General features: G+C 42.3%; 1 protein-coding gene across 1 annotated transcript in view; it reads left to right on the forward strand.

Moving 5' to 3' along the window:
- The window catches only part of NTRK2 (neurotrophic receptor tyrosine kinase 2), a gene marked incomplete at both ends in the record, with an annotated part of 199,766 nt that overhangs the window by 139,837 nt on the left and 41,301 nt on the right, over nucleotides 1-18,628 (forward strand). Inside the window, 2 exons of the mRNA XM_084278353.1 lie at nucleotides 11,822-11,952; nucleotides 17,232-17,404. Coding sequence (XP_084134479.1) covers nucleotides 11,822-11,952; nucleotides 17,232-17,404 — 304 coding nt within the window. The remainder of the gene's footprint in view (nucleotides 1-11,821; nucleotides 11,953-17,231; nucleotides 17,405-18,628) is intronic.

The following is an 18,628-nucleotide window of genomic DNA, read 5'->3' on the forward strand; positions in this document are numbered from 1 at the left end:
TAATATATATATTTTAAATGATTATAAAACAACTAGGTAAGCATTTCTGGCCTTATCTTCTAGGTGGTTGAAACAATGGTATGGGGATTCACCTAGCAGAAGCCTTGTAAGAATTGTTTGCCAAAGCACTGATGACAAATACCTTTTCATCTCTGTGTGTGTGTGTAGGTTTCAGAAGCAAATGATGTTGTCTCTCTGTAGTGTCTCTGTAAGGAAAAATGCAAATCACTAATGGTTATTTTTGCAGTTAGAGCCTGTTACATTCTTGTAGCATGTGGTTGAATTACCATCCTCATATCAAAGAAAATGTTACAAGGGAAGACTAAATGTGGCAGAAGCAATGGTGAAAGCAACATGCTAGCCTAGAAGCTAGTTGAGAGCTGCACATGGGAAAACATTGGGAAAACTACCCAATAAATCTTGGAACTGGTTTGTAAATAATTACGTTAGATCCTGATTCTTCCTCTTCTCCTTAAAATTCTGAGCAGAAGGGCAGGATAGAAACACAGAGTCCTGGAAATTGCTTGAGGACCATATTGTTGCAGAGCAACTGTCCAGCTTGGGAACGGGCTTCAGACCAGTCCCTCCAAAAAGCAGGTATGCACTTGCCCTCCTGTTGCTGCTGGTCTTGCTTATGAAGCGGTCTGTCAGCCTACCCTGATGTCATCTTGTCTGTGGGGCTAACAGTAACGCTCTGTGTACGTCAGGGCCTTAGTTGAGCACAGAGGGCATGTGTACCAATGGGCAACACCCATTTCTTTTGCAGCTAACGCCAGTTCCAAAAAACATGAGGTAAAAATCCAGCTGTTTCACCCTTAACAATAAAAAGTTGGTTAATTTTACTAATTTCCTTTACTGATAAGCGCATGGAGTATTCTGCCATTACAGTTCAACACATGTAGCAGCCATTTCTGTTGGTAGCTGCTGCTCAAAATGCTTCCCAAGTACATGAGTATGTAGGCAGCTGGCATTTATTGCTCTGGGAGAGAACTTGAACTTCAGGAGGAAGAGGGAGAAAAAAGCCTACATTTTGCCTATCTTTGTTCTGTGCAAACTACAGTCGCTGTAAATATCATGGTGTACAGTAGTTGGAACAAAACCATTTTCTTTTATTTTTAAAAGCAACAGTCGTGTAGACGCTAGGTGAGAAGAGAGCTTTTCTGGTCCCTGCGTTTTCGGTTTCTTGCAGAGACTGCCAGGATTACATTTGCATTCACTTTGGTCTACAGCAAGTGTTACAGAAAATTCAACTGTAAGTACTTTCCAAATATAAAGAGTGCAGGGGAGAAAGGTGACTGTGATTTATGGTGACATCTATTAAGCTTTTACAGAATACCATACGCGTGTATTAGCTATCAACATAAAATTAACTGGTACTAATTGGTCAGAGCTGCCAACTCCGTCTGCTTATGAGTGTGACACTCTTCTTTAGGTCATGTTCATTATAATGACATCGTATGTCAGATCCTGAATAAAGTTCATTCAGCCATTTCTGCCGTTCCTCTTCTTGTTTGCCCTGCTATGTGTGTGTGCTGCCATCAGCGAGAGTTCACGTCTCGGCAAAGACTGGGTCTGTGTGCTTTGGGGAATACGTGTCTCGGGTATCTGCCCAGTGGCCACTTCTCCAGCAGCAGCGGGGCTGTGGGAGGGCATCCTTCAATTGAATCACGCCTGGTGTTTTCCTCTTTCTTGGAAACCAACTGGAACAAAATGTTCAAAGCTCTTTCTTCCTCCCTTTCCTCTTTTGTTTTCTCCCTCTTTCTGTCTTTCACTTCCATGCCTCAAAAGGCTGTAACTGGGTTCATTATTGTGTGATAAATCAGCCAGTAAACTTCTATGCATTTTGTTGCATTTGGGCAGCTCCTGTTCCTTAGTGACAGCTGCTTGGCTCGGCACACTGTAATTATCAACTCAAAACCAAGATGCTTTTAGGTGCCGAAAGCATATTGGCAGAGACTGAACTTGTCCTCAACCTCGTCATGGGCCACAGCTTTAAAAGATCCCATTTAGTGGTTCGTTGGTTGTGTTGTTGCTGTTGGTACTGGGGCTCTGACTGTTCATTATCACAGTGTACCCTGTGGGAAGCTGTCGTTTACCCTAAAGGAGTAACAGGTCTTTGCTTTTCATTGGCTGCTGACGTACTGTATGCCTAACTTCTGATTAATGTATCTGTGTTCATTCTCCTTCTCTAAAATAAAGTTTTATTCATATGTAGGAGGGGACTTACACATGTTAGTGAAAATTTACGTAGCCCTGGTATAAATTGATGTCTGAAGGGAGCTTTGCTGAGAAGCAGACCTGTTGGTTTGTCATCTGTAGTGGAATCCAGGAACTCTTTGCTCCTACTTTAAGCCTTCTTCTGTTTGGCACGCGGACTGAGCAACTGGTGCCTAACTGTCCACAGCTATGGGGGCATACAGATCATGGTACTGCTTCTGATCCACTGAAGGACAAGTGGCTCTGGGCTGAATGTTGTGCAGACCGGTTGCAAGGAGCTGTACGTAGCTGAGACTTTTGGTCTCTCACCAAGCTTGTTTTAGCAAAGAAGGAGGAGGACTCCTTGCTTGTCTGAAATACAGAGTCCAGAGCACAAGTGAGTGGAAAGAGATTTCTCATATTCTCTGCTAAATCTGTTAGCTAGATGCGTTGGTTTTCATGTTACATGGAAACAAGATGCAGATATGAGAGCAGAGAAGAGAAAATACATGACATTTTTTGCAAGCAAAATGATCTGGGAAAGTCCTGCTGTTTACATTGTCAAGACACAGCTTTTATTTTCTCACTGTATCCATGGGGCAGGTTGGATTTTCTATCAGGACAACAAGAATAGGCACCTATCCTGCTGCTGCTAAAAAGACTGAAGTGTTCTCAAGTCCTGCTGGGCTGCAGTTTAGTGCAATTTACAGACCAATTCCACGTAGGACCACCACTGTTTGTTTAATCAAAGCTCAATGCAAGATGCATGACAGAGTCTCATTCGTATCCTTCCCTAGGATTTGGGAAGGTTGTCAAACCCTGGAGAATGATGAGAAGTCACCAAGGCTGTAGAAACCTCATGACCTTTACACACAGAATAATTTGTGTTGCTGTCGTGCAACAAGCATACACTTTATGGTCTTTGTCCTTCAGAGGATGCAGGATGGAAGAAGCGGGTCAGCGGAGGTGGTATGTGGTCCACAATAAGTACATCTTCTTAAGCTTGAAAAATTGTATCCTATGTTCATATGGAAACAGATGAAGATTTTTTTTTTCAGTGCATGTGCAGCAAGACAAACGAAAAGTCATCTTTTCTTTGCAGTTGTTCAGAATCTGATCCTGAAAACCCTCAGCATGTTCAGTCCTGCAAAACCCTTTGTGACTCCACTTGGATGACCTGTAAGTGAGAACTTGTAGGGCTTTTGTTTGATGCTAATACAATGTAATAATTTTTTTACTACTTTGTGGCTGCAGTAGAGGTCTCTGGCACAGCCCAGCAGTAGAGACCAATTTTCTGTGTGCACCTTGCATGCAAATACAGCCAGTTACAGCTGCCTTTGTTACCCGTAGAGCACTGGGATTCTGAAACAAGGGCTGGAGGAAGTAAGTCCCTGTTTGGGAACACAGACCTCTGTAGATGGCATGCCCTGCTGAAGAGGTGTGCCAGCCTGTCAGTGAAACAGCAGCAGAGCAACAAATAGGCTCACCATGGAAGGACACAGAAATGCTGCTGAAGGACAGCACGTCTGTAACAGGAAATAGGCTCTTTTTCCAGTCTGTTCACCTTTTGTGACGGCTTTGCTCATCTCTTCCATGGCATGGGGCTTTGGGGCAGTGCAGTGGTCAGTGCTGGCCCCTTCTGCATCCCCAGAGGACAAACTGAGGTCAGTGTATCAGAAGACTCAAGACTCATTTTTATCTCCTCCCTGCTTGTTTTGTTTTGCAAGGATCTGATCCAAGGGCGAGGAAGGTTTCCTCTTTTGTTTGGCCCAAAGAAAGCAAAACACAGGCATGCGTAAGATTCACCTTTCCTCATGGAAAGCCACACAGGGCACTGCAGCATGATAGAACTGTAAAAGGTGCTCTGAAGCAGGACAAAAATTACTAGAAAAAAGTGTAAATGATATGCTTAGAAACAATATATATAAAAGACTGGGCTCTGTCACGCTGCTATGGTTTTTTCTCTGTTGTTTCCTTTTTCTGTGCGCAATTATCTGCAACAGAGCAGACCTACCCATCTAACAGCAGATCAGATGCTATGCTATCTTTTAGTAAAATAGTTCAGCAAAAGGTAGAGATTAAGTACGTGCTTAACTTTTATATAAGGGGATAGAATTTAGGACTGTGAGCTAAGCACGTGGTTTATTCATTCACAGGCTTGAAAGCTTAATTTACTTTTCATATTTCCTTTTCAAAGGCCACCAGTAAAATCCTTCTGTCCTCCCTTATATTGAGGTACAAAATTATTTCCTTTTACTTTTAAAATGAGAAGAGAAAAGGCAAAGCAGAGAAACCTACATCAAAAATAGGGCAATCTCCTTTGAATTTTGCCTTTATATCCACTTAGGCCAAACTTGAATACACCTCAGTCTCTGAATGTATGATGTTTCTTTCAGGTCCTACTTCTTAGACTGGTATCCTGGAATGCTTTTCAGACTATGCCTGTTTCTGAAAACAGAGATAGAAAAGAGTTAATACTTTGAATACAGTATGTTTATTAGCCCTTTTTCCCCTGCAAGCGTCTATTTTATGAGATACGCTACATGGTACTTCCCCAGCCTTTGCTGAGTGCTTCTGCTTCTGCAGCACAGCAGATCCCCAAAGATTAGTATCGTACTGAGGGAAAGGATTTCCTGGTTTGAGCTAAGAGGAGGGGGGGGGGGGGGTTGGTGGTGGTGGTGGAGATGAGATCACGGTCTCCAGTTAACTTGAACATGAAAGACAGACCTGATTTGCCACAATAAAATACCAGCAGAGGTTTTATACAGCAACTCGCACATAATAATAGCTTTTAAGCTTTACAATCATTAATCCTTTGGAAGAAGTGCATTGAGATTGGCATTTACAAATTAAGTGTATATACATCTGCAAAGGCAATGTTTGATCAAAATTCCAGCAGAGTTTTCTGCTGGCATTTACCATGCTGTGCTGAAAAGTTGTTAGTAGTTGGGAAGCAGCATACAAAGAGAACCACTGAACAATCAATATCTGCTATTTATTCTGAACATAGAGCACCAAATTTAGTGTGCAGTTTTTTTGCATGTATCCCAATTGTTTTAGCTTGTAACAGAACAAATCCATATTTAATACATATTTGTAACTGAAATAAAAGCCAGTTACAGGTTGCTAAGGCTTGAGGGCCTTGTGTACCTTAGTTTTTGTGTGCAAGGGCAAATTCATGCCTGGAAAAAACTCAACTTCATTACCCTTGTTTTCCTGAAAGGGTGAATTTAGCTCATAATGCTCGTACATTTAAAACAATGATAGAATTGTTATTATAATTTAACATTAAGTAGTTCCTACTTTAAAATAAGGATCTAATCAAGTATGGCAATATGTCTGGCTATCTGTAGCCAAGCTGAGTGGGTCTTGCCCAGCTAAACCAAAGCAATCACCGTAACAAAAGAGTAAGATTAAAGAAACCTCACCAGAAATAAAAAATTAACCCTGAAAGACTGTAAGCACTTGAGTTTCAGCCAGAGAAGAGCCACACCAGCTACAGCAGAAGGAATTTACAGTGGGCAAGAGCTGTTGTGCCCCTGCTGCTGGAGGCAGGTGAGGGAGGACTGGGCATCGTCCCACGAGCTGCAGCCCTATGCCATGAAGGGAAGCCTAATTCTCAACCAAGACACTCGAAACTCTGGGACTCAAAGTATAGGTCCCGAGAGGATGTAAGTTGTAAATGAAGCAATGGAAAGGTTAAGCCACAGCAATCACAGATTTATTGGATTTATCATCAGATGTGGCTCCTGACAGCTAGGAAATCCCAGGGAATTATGTTATTCCTCACAGGTTTGCCTTTCATAAATGTCTCCAGGTCTTCCAGGAAGACCACTGCCTATTCAGCTTGCCCACTAAATGTCTCCTCAAGGCCCATTTGGGGCCTGGTGCCTGTGAAAAATCCAGCAAGTCACAGATGGCCCTTCAGGGATAACCGTTTCACAGCTGTTGAATTAAACTGTGCTTTTTTCAGAGAAACAAAACAAAATTCAAAGTGATTCAGAAGCCTTACTTGTACAGCTAATGTGACAAGGACCGAATGCTTTTCTGACCTAGTTCTTCTGTGAATCCTCCATGCTCAGTTTTCTGTAGTCTGTACCAGCACCTTTTATTTAGAGCAGAGTACCTGAGGAGCGTTTTTTCTGTTGGCTTATTTTCTTTGTGTTAAAGATGTGTGAGTTGAATCTCAGCTGTGGTCTAGATATATGAAAACATGCTGCTTGTTTGTTTATGCCTACAACAGCTGGGCATCGACCTTGCATGAGGATTTGTTGCTGCTGTATGGTAAAAACGAAACAACAATAACACTACACAGAAATATGTAGAAAATGATAAGTAGCAAACGTTGTGTGGGATAAATAATGAGAAATACGCTCTCAGAACTGAGCTGGCCTATTTCTGCATCCAGGCAATTGGAGAGTAGGCATCTGAATGAGCTAAAATTTCTACTCAGGCTACAGCATACAGAACAGTGGAGATGCTGCTACTGCCGAATCCATTGGCTTTTGGGTTAGACTTACTGTCTGCTCTTCGTAGTGGTTTTGTATCCTCCTGCTATGAGATTCTCTCTGAAATTCCACACCTCTTTTTATGTGAATGACAGATGCTGTAGAAATTTGGTGTACTGTCTGAACCATTTACACCTGTTTTTTTTTTTTTGAGCAAGATCTTAGAAAAGTCTTCACAATTGCAAGAAGAATGGTGGGAGAAGAAATGAAGAAACTGGCAAAAATGCCTTTCTGTGGCACTTCATGTCACGTCACATGATGAGTCTTTTCTGTTCCTGCTTTTTTTTCTTATGCAACTGTAAATATGTGTCTAATCTTACCTTGCCTGTTTGCTTGGTATCTTGAAGGTCCCCATTCTCATCTTAGAGTCCTGGCACAACATATTTCATCAGGAGTGTTCCACATGTACACTGCTAGCAATATTTTGAGCAGTATCCTAGAAAGCGGACTCAGCAGATGATTTAAGTGGGCGTGCAACACACCAGGATCTTCTGGTGTTGGTAGTTGAGTGAGCAGTGATGATGGAGCCTGTCTGCTGTGGCACTTGCTGTCCATCAAGCAGCGAGTCCGTGTTGCAGCTTCTCCATAAGGACAGATCTCTCCTGCTCTGCTGTTCCCATGAGACACATGGGAAACTTGCAACACTTTTGATATTGTAATTGGGTGAGGTATTCAAGATGAGGCTCACTCATGCATACCACATAACACTGTAATTTCTGTAATCTTTAGGAAACCCAGCCTTTAAAGGACTACTGTGATCTTTGGACATATAGAGATACAGGGAGCTGATTTTATGGTTTTATCACAACCTATGGAGAGTGAAATAAGAACGTGGCTTCCAGTTGGGAAAAAAAACCAAACTGGAAAAAACATCTTTTAAAAATGTTGTTGAAATTTTTCCAGAGAAAAGCCACAGAAATGACTGGCAAACTGGATATAATGTTTTTCTGGATGGGCCTTCCATCTCTTTGCCTTGCCAAAAAAAGCAAGAAGAGTATTGAAGATGTATATTTAATACCAGACCTTAAAAGACTGCTTGATCTAGCTGAGAAACTCTCCTAAAACCCAAGGGAGGGACATATAAGCCAGGCAAACTAAAAATTAAGAGGCAAAGAAAAAGGCATGCATTTTTATTAGCAATGAAAATGATTACACATTAGGGCAAGTGAATAGCTCAGACTTCCAAATCAAGACTGGCACAGCTGCTTTCTGGAGGCAGCCTCCTGCCAAGCACAGGTCATTTAACTCAACACTACGCTCTGTGCTGTGTAGAAGGTCAGCTTAGATGCTGTAATGGTCACATGTGGTAAAATGTTCAGAATTATTGTTTGTGACCAAGGGGAAAACACTTTCACTCTGTCACAGCATTTCACTTTTTAATTACCTGCAGCATTTTAATAATTCATACCGCTGAGTATCCTGCTGTCCGTGACTGGAATCGGTCACATGCAACTCAGTGAATTCAACGTGGTAAGGCGATTGTGAGTTGCCTGTTTTGCTGGGACCCACTCCAGAACACAGTGTGACCCTCTCTGTTCCACCTCACCATCAAAGGTAGGTAGGTTACCTGAGGAGTGCAATCTTGTGCCTGCAGATAGTGATCGCAGGAGAAGGCTTTGATGCATCATTTCCAGAGTGAAGAGACAGCTTTTTGGTTGGTTAGTGAAATACCTGCAAGTCCAGCTCTGTTGGTGGGATGTCTCTGAGACCTTGAGATGAGAAGACAGCCCTTTTCTACAGTTGTGCTCCTTGTTGCCAGCCAATTCCTTGCAGTCACCTGTGGGACCCCCTGCTTCTATGGGCACATCTGTGCAGTTATTATTTACCACCAAAACCCCCTTTCAGCATTTACCCTTGTTTAGGTTACTCAGTCTCACTTCACATTCTGTTTCGTTTTTCTCTTAAGTGTTTCAACTTGAAGTGGCTATAGCTTAATGTAATGTATTTTTTGCAGTAATCAGACAAGATCTTTTAAACCAGGGACAATGTACTTTTAAAAGTACAAATGGCATCTCAAAGGCATTTACCACTTAGAGTCACGAGGAGGAGAATATGTAGCTGCCCTTTGAACGTTTGCCTGTCTTGGCCTGTGAGACAATGTTATGAGACCACTTCTTCCGTAATTCCCTTATGCCACCTCTTTGGCCAAATGCTGCTTTGTTTTTTCAGTGTAAATCCAGGATAATCTCTTGAACTTCCAAAGAGATAATTGGCTTTATCCTGATATTAACTGAAAGCAGATTTTGACCTGAATTTTTCAGTGTATCTCCTGCTGAAATCTCCTCCCACTGAAGACAGTGTCATTATGGCTGGGGCCCTCCGTGTGCTAAACGGATTTTTCCTGAGGTCATATTTCCATCACATCATATGTGTTTGATTTACTTACATTGTTCTTACACTTAATCTCTCCAATCTAGTCACATTTACTGTCATTTTTTATTTGTTCAGTAACGCAGCGCAGCTCAGAAAGGTAACAGGGATGGCTAGAGTGTGACAAGTTGCGAATATATTCTGCACAGATCTCTTCTGCAGCTTGCTGCATTTTGGTTTTAACAGGTTGGTTTATGGGATGGGTTGTTTATTCAAATGCTTGGTTTATGTAAGAGCATTTTGCAGCAGTTCTAAGTGTGCTACAAGAGAAGTAGTTGATATATTTTGTATATACTTTCACTCTGTTGTTCGTGAAGTCCTCCAGAAACTTCACCAAAAACCTTTGTACTGCTAGAGTCAGAATTGGGGCTGTTCTGGGTTCAAACTACGAGAGGACCAACACCGAATTCAGCAGATATAGACTGAGTTCATCACCAGGTCTTTGGCAGCTGTAGAAAGAACCAAGAGAAAACCTGTCTGTGCTGGAGTTTTGCTGCCAACACCAATAGGACAGGATCTCATCCCTCCGCTCCATGGACATTTTAAGATGGTGACACTGGTAATATGGAGCTGAATTTCTCTGTGTAGGAAAGGAAGAGAGGCATCCTCCCTGGTGATAGTTGAGCAGAGGGAAACAGAAAAATTCCCTAGGAGGCAGGGCTGAATGGCAGCTTTGGCAGGAGGTGGCGGGGAGTACTCATTTATTAGCAAGTGTGTTGCAAAGCACAGGTCACAAGATGTGCTGGGGCAGCAGGCCTCCCCACGTGTCTGCCTCATGACCAGTATTAGCAGAGGTGGGGGATGCCAGTTAACTCCTGTCCATGGGGAAAAGGTGTGTTTTGGTTCAGGCTTCTCTTGTGCTGACTGTATTTTTTTTGCTGTAATTGAAAAGCCAGTGCTGAGGAGGAAATGAAAATAAAAAGAAAATTCCTGCTGACTGCGGGGGAGATGCTCAGGTAGCTGGCCAAACGAAGAGTAGCCATCTAGATGCATCACCATGATCAAAATTTAATCTTGCGCTAGACCACAGCTTGACAAGAGTGAAGAACACTGGTACCTTGCAGTCTCATTTCATGTCCACCCAGCTATTAATGGGATGTGTGGCCTCTGCCAGGAGGTCTGGTGTTGGAGTAGGGGGCAGGCAGTGCTCCCCAGCCCTCACAGCCACCAGCTGTGGGGACAGGAGCAAGCCCTGGTGGGTCTGGTGTGGCAGGGGGAGTAGCTGGCTTTCCTCACTCTGCACAGTGGACCTGCTTGCTTGATGGCCTGGGGTTTCCTAGCAGGTGCCAGCAGGGTCTGGTGGAGGTCTGCTCCTCAGGCACTCTGCCTGCCTGGAAGACTTGTGACGGAGGTGCCAGGGGACATCCCTCTCTCTCCTGGCTTCCTTCAGTGCTGGGCTCCCTCTGCATGCTCATACATGGATACAGATTGTAATTATGTGCAGTGCACATATATACAATCATTGTGGTAGGCTCAGGGTGTGGGGGACATGTATTTTTCTCCTGCAGAGCATGGCCCTTTCTCAAAATGTTGGTGACAGCAATGGTGACAGGCTGTGCTATGTCTCCCTGCTGCTGTTACCAGCAGTGCTCCATTTTCCACAGCTGTGGGGTTGGTCTGCATCTGAATATATCCTGAATTACTGGCAGGGTTTAACCCTGGTCCCTGCAGTTAAGCAGAGATTCACGGCTTTGCAGAAGTTGGCCTGATACCTGTGCACTGCTATTTACTTCACTGTGTTTAGGATTTAAGTTGCAAATAGACTTTGCCCAGGCAGGGTTAAATTTCAGTGTTTGCCACAGCAGCTAAATGCACTGAGTTTAAATTCATCAGTAGGTGCTGACTGTCTTGTACAATTTCAGCAACACAAGCTGTCAGCCCTGTTGAGTTGGCCAGTTAAACTGCCCTTATGGCTGCTTTATTTAGCTTGAACATTGCAAATTGATAATGTATTCTACAAAATTTGGTAGAGTCTTTTAAATATTAAATGTTTTAATGGAAGCTTCTGCTGAAAGGAAAATGTAAAATGAGTTGAACAAAAATGTTCAAGGACTTTAATCAATTGATTCTGGGCAGCAATTCAACTAAGACTCTATCCAATGTGCCGTCTAAAACCTTCGTCCATCTTTTATTTCTTTTTCTTCAGAGCAATACTGTAAATCACGTTTGTGAGAACAAAATTTCTATCCTGTTGTTCCTGTGGTATAGCACAGGAGGGAAAGTAGTTGCACAAGTGGTAAGAGAACCAGAGGGCTATGTTGGATCCAGTTGAAAGAGGGTGCATTTTGTTTTCTTAGGTTAGGTTAATTTTAAAACTTTTTGGCTTTGCATGAGAGAGTTCAGCTAGTGTTAGAGGTACAAAAATAGAAGTAGTGTGAAAAAGGTTTGGTTAGTTTTCTGATTCTTTGTCTCAGTTCTTTAAAAAAAGGAGTATTGGCTGTTACGAATGCTCAAGCTGTACTCATTGTAACACAATGATAAATGTCCTTTTTCCAGGTGATTCTCAGTTCCATGTCTTCTTATCCTGCAAATGCACTGGTCTCCAAATATAAATATATTAACTTGCTCTTTTTGGACAAGGCACTAATGAATGACACATGGGCACTTTGATTGTTTCCACGACATGCAACTCTACGTTCCACTCTACAGGCAACCCTGTTCTCTGTGTGGCTGGCTGCAGGCATGAGCCCTGTCCCATCCAGGTCTTGCAGCCCACTTCTGATCTCCGTTTTTTCTTCTCTTCACAGTTGTGCAGCACATCAAGCGCCACAATATCGTTCTCAAAAGAGAACTGGGAGAAGGAGCCTTCGGGAAAGTCTTTCTGGCAGAATGCTATAACCTCTGTCCCGAGCAGGACAAAATCTTGGTGGCAGTGAAGGTAAAAGAGTTTAGGATTTCCATTATTAATTCATGCTTGCAACTGATGCTATTTTATTTGTAAATGATTGAGTTTGCCCCATGTAACTGCTCTGATATATGTGGAAGGGTTCACAAGGCTAATGGAGTGTTAAGAGAATGCGGTATTTGATCTTGCTGTGGATTACAAAATGAGAGCTTAATTTCATAAGGAAAAGGGGTGAAATAGACTGTGTCATAAAGGGGCAAAATCTTTTATGATCTATCTAAAATATAATTAGCGAAAAAGAATGTCTTAGGACATTAAAAATACATATGACATATATGCATGTCTAAAAAAAAAATCTATTGCTAGCAAGGGAATAGACTATGTGTATAATAGCTAGTCAAAGAAGGCCTCTGTTCAGGATTGTGCCATTCTTTCCGTCAGCCACTCAAATATCTGTGGGTAATTGTCAACAATATAGCTGACAGGAAGGTTATAGCAAACTTAAGCATAGCATTGTCTTGTGGTCTGTGGAAATTCAGAAATCCATGATAAGCCAAACCTGGAGGTTTGACTATATAGCTCCAGTCACGTTTCCCAAAATGCAGTCCAGAGGAGGAGTTTCAAGTATACAGAATAGTTCTCACATTTCTTGGGGGGAGGAGTTGGGGATGGGATGTAAAGGCATTTTTTGGGGGGACAGACTGCGCATTTTGCTAGGAAGCTACCAAGGAGTAAGATTTCCAGCTTGATCTCAGAGCTTGGACACCAAACTTGCTTCACCATACCAGGTTTTTTCATCTCCCAACATGGAAGGGCTGAGGTTGCTTGTCAACCTCAGCTATGGATGTACACTACAAAACAATATCAGTGAAACTACACTCTAAGAGTTTTCAAAGTCTCCCTGGCAACAATCTCTTATCTCTGTGTGTGTTCTGCCAAAAGTATTTCATTTGAAGTATCTCATTAAATTCAGGGAGAATACACATTTAGAATTTGGGCTCTGCCTAGGGATCAGAAAATAATTTTATCTGACCGGTCACAAAACAAGAAATAGAGTTTTGGATCTGGCAGTGAGAGAACATGAAGGGAGGATGGACTTGTAGAGTCCTTTCTTGCTCCATCAAAACCAACAGGTTTTTGGGGTTTGCCAAGGTTACAAGCTTTTTGATACTTGTGCGTTGTTCAGTCCTGTTGACTGGTGAGAAAAAATTAAGCCCTGAAGGGATATATCACAGACAGGAGAAAGTAAGAGATAGGAGATGACAAAACTAGATCTGAATGAATTTTCTATTGTATTTTGGTGAAGCTAGAGTGGAAATTGCCTTTCCTCTATCACTTCAGGGAACTGCTTGATAGCAAAATAAAAGTCTTTCCATTCACTTGCTCCCTTTGAAAGTCCTGACCAAATGGAGCATAGCACTTTTGCTGTTAAATGCTGTGCTGCACTCACTTTCTACTGCTCTTTCTCAGTGTAATTCACAAGAAAGAGCATTCAGCCTTTAAAGAAAGAGATGTCTCCATGGGTTCAGATGACAAAATCTATCAATTGGCATCCTGTTGGGTTTTTTGTAGTTTTTTGGATTTGGTTTTTTTTTTAACCGAGCCCACCCTTTGTAATTGTGGAGATCATTAATGAAGATCTCGCAGGCAGTTGGAGGAAGAATTCGTTCTGGGGACAGGTTCTGCCCATTTTATATTCCTCACATTGGGTCTTGAAGATGTGAGTCTGGCTACCATCAAAGAGTGAATTTTTTGGCAAACTCTGCCAATGGATTGTGCCTCATAAAACTGAGGGGTTAATTGCCTGGCACTTCTCTCTTTCACGGTGGTACCAACTGTAGCTCACAGGTGTTCTTTGCTCACAGTGGAGGTCAAGGGATGGCAGAGAGCTAGCAAGAGGACCCCACCACAGAACACAGAGTTTAGCAGTGAAAATCTGTGGTTTGGTTATTTTTTTTTAGGTCTTAGAGTAGCAGACTTGGATGGCAGCAGCAGAGGGCAGCTCCTCCTGGCATACAGCAAGGGCTTCAGAGATCCTGACCCTCTATGGGTCAAACTCTGAGAGCAGAGGGCTTAACCTCAGGTTAAGCTGGTGAATGGGCATTGCAGTACTCTTCCCTCCGGATGAGTCTGTACATCACAGTACACCTTTTGCTTCGTGCACTTTTAGAGAACAGAGGATGAAGGAAGGAAAAGTTAATCGTTTCCTAGCAGGCCATTTGCCATGCAGTGGTGGTTGTTCAGGCCTGTATCAGCGTTGGGTCCTCACAGGGCTGTATCCCCAGGCATAGTCTTGCACTAGAGTAACCTGGCCTGGCCAGACCTAGAGTTGGGCTTTGTCAGCCTGGAGAAGAAAAGGCCCTGGGAAGGCATTACAGCAGCATTCCAGCACCTGAAGGGGAGCTACATGAAAGCTGGAGAGGGACTGCTTATCAGGGAGCATTGTGGTAAGTCAAGGGGTAATGGGTTTAAACTAAGAGAATGTAGATTTAAATTAGATATTAGAAGAAATTCTTCCCTGTGAGAGTGGTGAGGCCCTGGCACAGGCTGCCCAGAGAAGCTGTGGCTGCTCCCTCCCTGGCAGTGTTCAAGGCCAGGCTGGATGAGGCTTTAGGCAGCCAGGTCTAATGGAGGGTGTCCCTGCCCCTGGAAGGGGGCTTGGAACTGGGCGATCTTGGAAAGATCCTTTCCAACCCAAAACAGTCTGTGATTATGTCATCCTATGATTCTGATAATAATGAATGTGTCTTTTTCTCTCTTTGTGCTGTTAGAGTTTTATTTTGGTTTTATTTTTTCTCTTGCACTGAGAACAAGCTAAATGCATTACTCAGTGTCATCTCTATGTAAATTCTGTGTACTTACTTATTTTTTCACTTTCCAGTCTCCTCCTTGCCTGACTGTGTCAGCTATCTCTCATGCAACATGTCTATTCTATGAATTGCATGAAATAATGAAAAGGGGGTTTTGCAGTGGTGGGTGACAGAAATTCAAGTCAGTGTTTGGTAGTAGAAACCCTCCCTAAGTTTTACCTGGGTTTTATACCTTTCTGCATTTTGTTTTTTTGACAGAAAATGTGTAATTGCCATGGCAACTTCTCTGTCATATGATAATTTTGCTGTTTCTGTGAGATAAAAAGCATCTTCTGAAATATACAACATGCCATCCTCACAGGGCAGAGCTGTCAGCATTTTTACGGTCTTTTCAGGGAGAGCCTGCTGGAAAGAGTATCAACCTATGCTTCTCCCTGTCAATTTTTTCAAGGTTGCTATTATTTAAAAATGGTTTTTATATGAATTGTTTTTCTAATTCTGTTGTTGAGAAGAATTACAGTCAAATTGCTCTATATATGAAACCACCAGAGGAAACTGAAATGACAACAGAATTGTTCCCAGTGATTTCATTATACAGCTTAGATTGGACTGTGAGCTGGTGGCTGTATCATTTTAAAGCATGATCCCAGAGCCAGGAAGCATTGGAAGACAGTTCAGTTTCACCCTTGCTTGGTTCAGAGGTTATTGTGGGGGAGCCATAGTGGGAACCCAATCTGGTATCCACCTTAGATCATAACAGCTGTGCATACTAAAATTCTGGAGATTGTGAAGCTCTGCAGGTGCAACATTCTTATCACAACGTTCTTCGTAAGACTTCTGGAAGCAGGGTTCTGGGCCTGAAAACACACAATATTCCTAAGTATGTCTCTCAGGGAAGGGACGTCTCTGGCATGAGTGATTTCAATTGCCTGTGGGATACATAGCGCCTGAAATCTACAGGGAAAAGCTCCTGAACTTTGTAGATGACTGTCCAGTCTGCAATGCTTCTTGTACCCCCATCTGGACCTTGTTATGTTGACTGTTCATTTCTCCAGACCTGTGGTGGCAGGTTCACAAGTAAAGCCAAGTGTTCTCTCCAACAGGTATCGTTTAATCCTTTCCTCACAGGTTAGAAAAGTGGACAGAATTTTCTCTGTTAAAGAAAACCCTTGAGCAAGCCATGACTACCACAGCGAAAATGTGGGTCTGTTGTCAGAATGACTGTATAGCCTGAACTTGTTTTGGGTCTGTTCTGATGAATGTAGTGAGTCCCATGCTCTGTGTATGAATTAAGGCTAGAAAACAAAGTGACTAGCTGGCCAGAGAAAAGCATATTTAGTTACAATGATAACACATCTTCCTTTTTATTAAGTGTAGGTGTTGTTAAAACTCAGAGGCACCAGACCCCAAACATCAGTTTCTGTGAATAATAATTTGTGAACATAGGTAACCTGCTGTCTTTCTCTTACTGTTTTAAAAATATTTATTGAATCAGTGTGGTGCAGCCACTGTACCTTTCAAAGGTAGAGCCTAGTAGGATTTTATTGTAAATTATAATTATTCCTCATTTAATTGGTGAATTTGGTTATTTTTTTTAGTGGACAAAAGTGCTTCCTTGCTCAGGAAGTGTAGTTCTTAAGAAGAGATCTGAAACTACCTAGGTCTGGCAGCTAAATTAGCATTATTTCATTATATTACATTTAAGCCTTCTATTTGATCCAGTGTTGATGTATTTCTTTCAAAATGAAAGTATGCAAGAGTTGAGAGCTGTATAAATAAAAGGAGGGTGAGAAAAATTGACACCCCAGAATTCTGATCTCTGTCTACTTCCTCTCTGCCTATCAATTTAGGATTGATCCTCTGCTTATTTATACATATGCTTCATTTTAGGCAAGTGAAATGATTTACTGAATTTCAAAGGAGTTTCTGGCTGAAGTCTCAGGTTGTAAGTTCTGTTCTGGGGACATAGCCTTGCATAAATCCACCTAATATATAGCACACCATAGGGACCAACGTCAGCAACAGTGACATTAGTAATACATAAAGAATGTGTCTATGTTCCCACTATGTATTTTAAGCAAGCAGAGTATTATTTTAAAGAACTTACAAGAAAGGTAAATACCAACAGGATACTAGGGTTTGCCTGAGTTAAATGCTAAAGGATATGAACAGCTGTGCACTAGTATATTTTTTTGGATAAGATCAGTTTATTTTTTCTGTGTTTGGAAAACACATGGCAGAGCAGGAACATGAGTATTCCTACATCCTCTTACAGGAAAAATTGTTGTTTGGGATGATGTGTGGCAGGAGAATGAAAATTGTACTGCTGTTACTCAGTTGCACTTAAGGAGCACATCTGCGTTTCTGAAGGAACTATTAAGAAAGTACTTCCTCAGTCCTTAACACAGCAGTGTCCTTATCTTACCTTTACAGCAACATCCCACATGTTCGCTACATTCCTGGAACGTCTCCCCTTCCTTACATTTCCGTTTTCCCCACCAGACCCTGAAGGATGCCAGCGACAACGCCCGCAAGGACTTCCACCGCGAGGCAGAGCTGCTAACCAACCTGCAACACGAACACATCGTCAAGTTCTACGGCGTCTGTGTCGAGGGCGATCCGCTCATCATGGTCTTTGAGTATATGAAGCATGGAGATCTTAACAAATTCCTCAGGTAAATCCATGAGCACATACTGTGCAGGAGACTCAGAAGTGGGCAGAGAAGGTAGGTGTTATTGGTACTTCATGTCAGGTAAACTACCACCACTGGAAAATGCCGACACCTAGGAGCGCAAACCTGTGCATCCCTTGTCTCCTGTACCGCGATATGGGGCTCATTGTTTCTTTGCCTATTCAGAAGTACCATTAAGTCAAGCCTTATGCCTTGCACCAAAGGAACGGGAGCCAAAGAGACATTGTTTTCAATATATTTCAGTGTGTTCTGAATTGTTTGGTTATAAATCTTACAGTAGGAATCATTTTCTTGCAGGCTTTCTGGTAGCACTTGGGAAGATCCCACTCAACACCTATAGGTATCTGTAGGCGTCTAAGAGCTTTTGAAATCTAACCCCTTTTCTCTTCCCTCCTCTCAGTGTTTTGGAAAGACTGCCATTAGTCTGAAGGAAGAAAACTGAGCCATGGAAACTTCAGTGCAATGGAAAATGCTGCATCTTGGGGTCCGGATTAGGGCTTTATTTCATAATTTTTTTCTGGAATGTCCATCAGAAATTGAAATTTGGCAGTAAAGCAGTAACAAATAAATAGATGATACCTGAGGTTCACAATAATAGGTAACTCATGAACCAGGAAGTTATGAGTAGTAGCCTTACATATGTGCCATTTCCAATAGCCTGCACTTGCTGACATAAGAAGTTAAGAGACAGCCTTTGCTCCTATGTACAAAAAAATTTACATAAGGAAGTGTCTTTCAAGGTCTTCCATGTGATTTTCATCAAAGGATATCACAAAGGCCTTTCAGTGTGCTGAGATCGCCCCTGACAACAATGACTAGGGGTATCACCATTTTGGAAAGGTGTCTGTGACAAAGCTGGAAAGCAATCAGAACTGAAGTCTCTTTAAATGGATACGGATTTTCTATCTGACTGAAATGGCTAGTGACTGCTACTGTCACCATTTATGCATTTTTGGGTATCCTTTGTGAAATGATTTTGCTGTCTTGCTAATCTCCACTGAACAAATTAGCCACACCAAGAGCCAATGGCATCACCTAGCTTCCTCCCTTACTGGAGGGGCTGCCAGATTTGGCAAGGGGGCCGAGGCCTGAACTGGGGATCCCGAGCAAACACTACTACTTTTCCCAGACTGATTGTCTCTCTGGCAGAGCATGTAAGTATATTTTCAGAGCCATGTCAGGGCATTTACATTTGCCTGCTTGAAC

This window comes from Gallinula chloropus, assembly GCF_964237585.1.
Source record: "Gallinula chloropus genome assembly, chromosome: Z".
NCBI classification, from domain to species: domain Eukaryota; kingdom Metazoa; phylum Chordata; class Aves; order Gruiformes; family Rallidae; genus Gallinula; species Gallinula chloropus.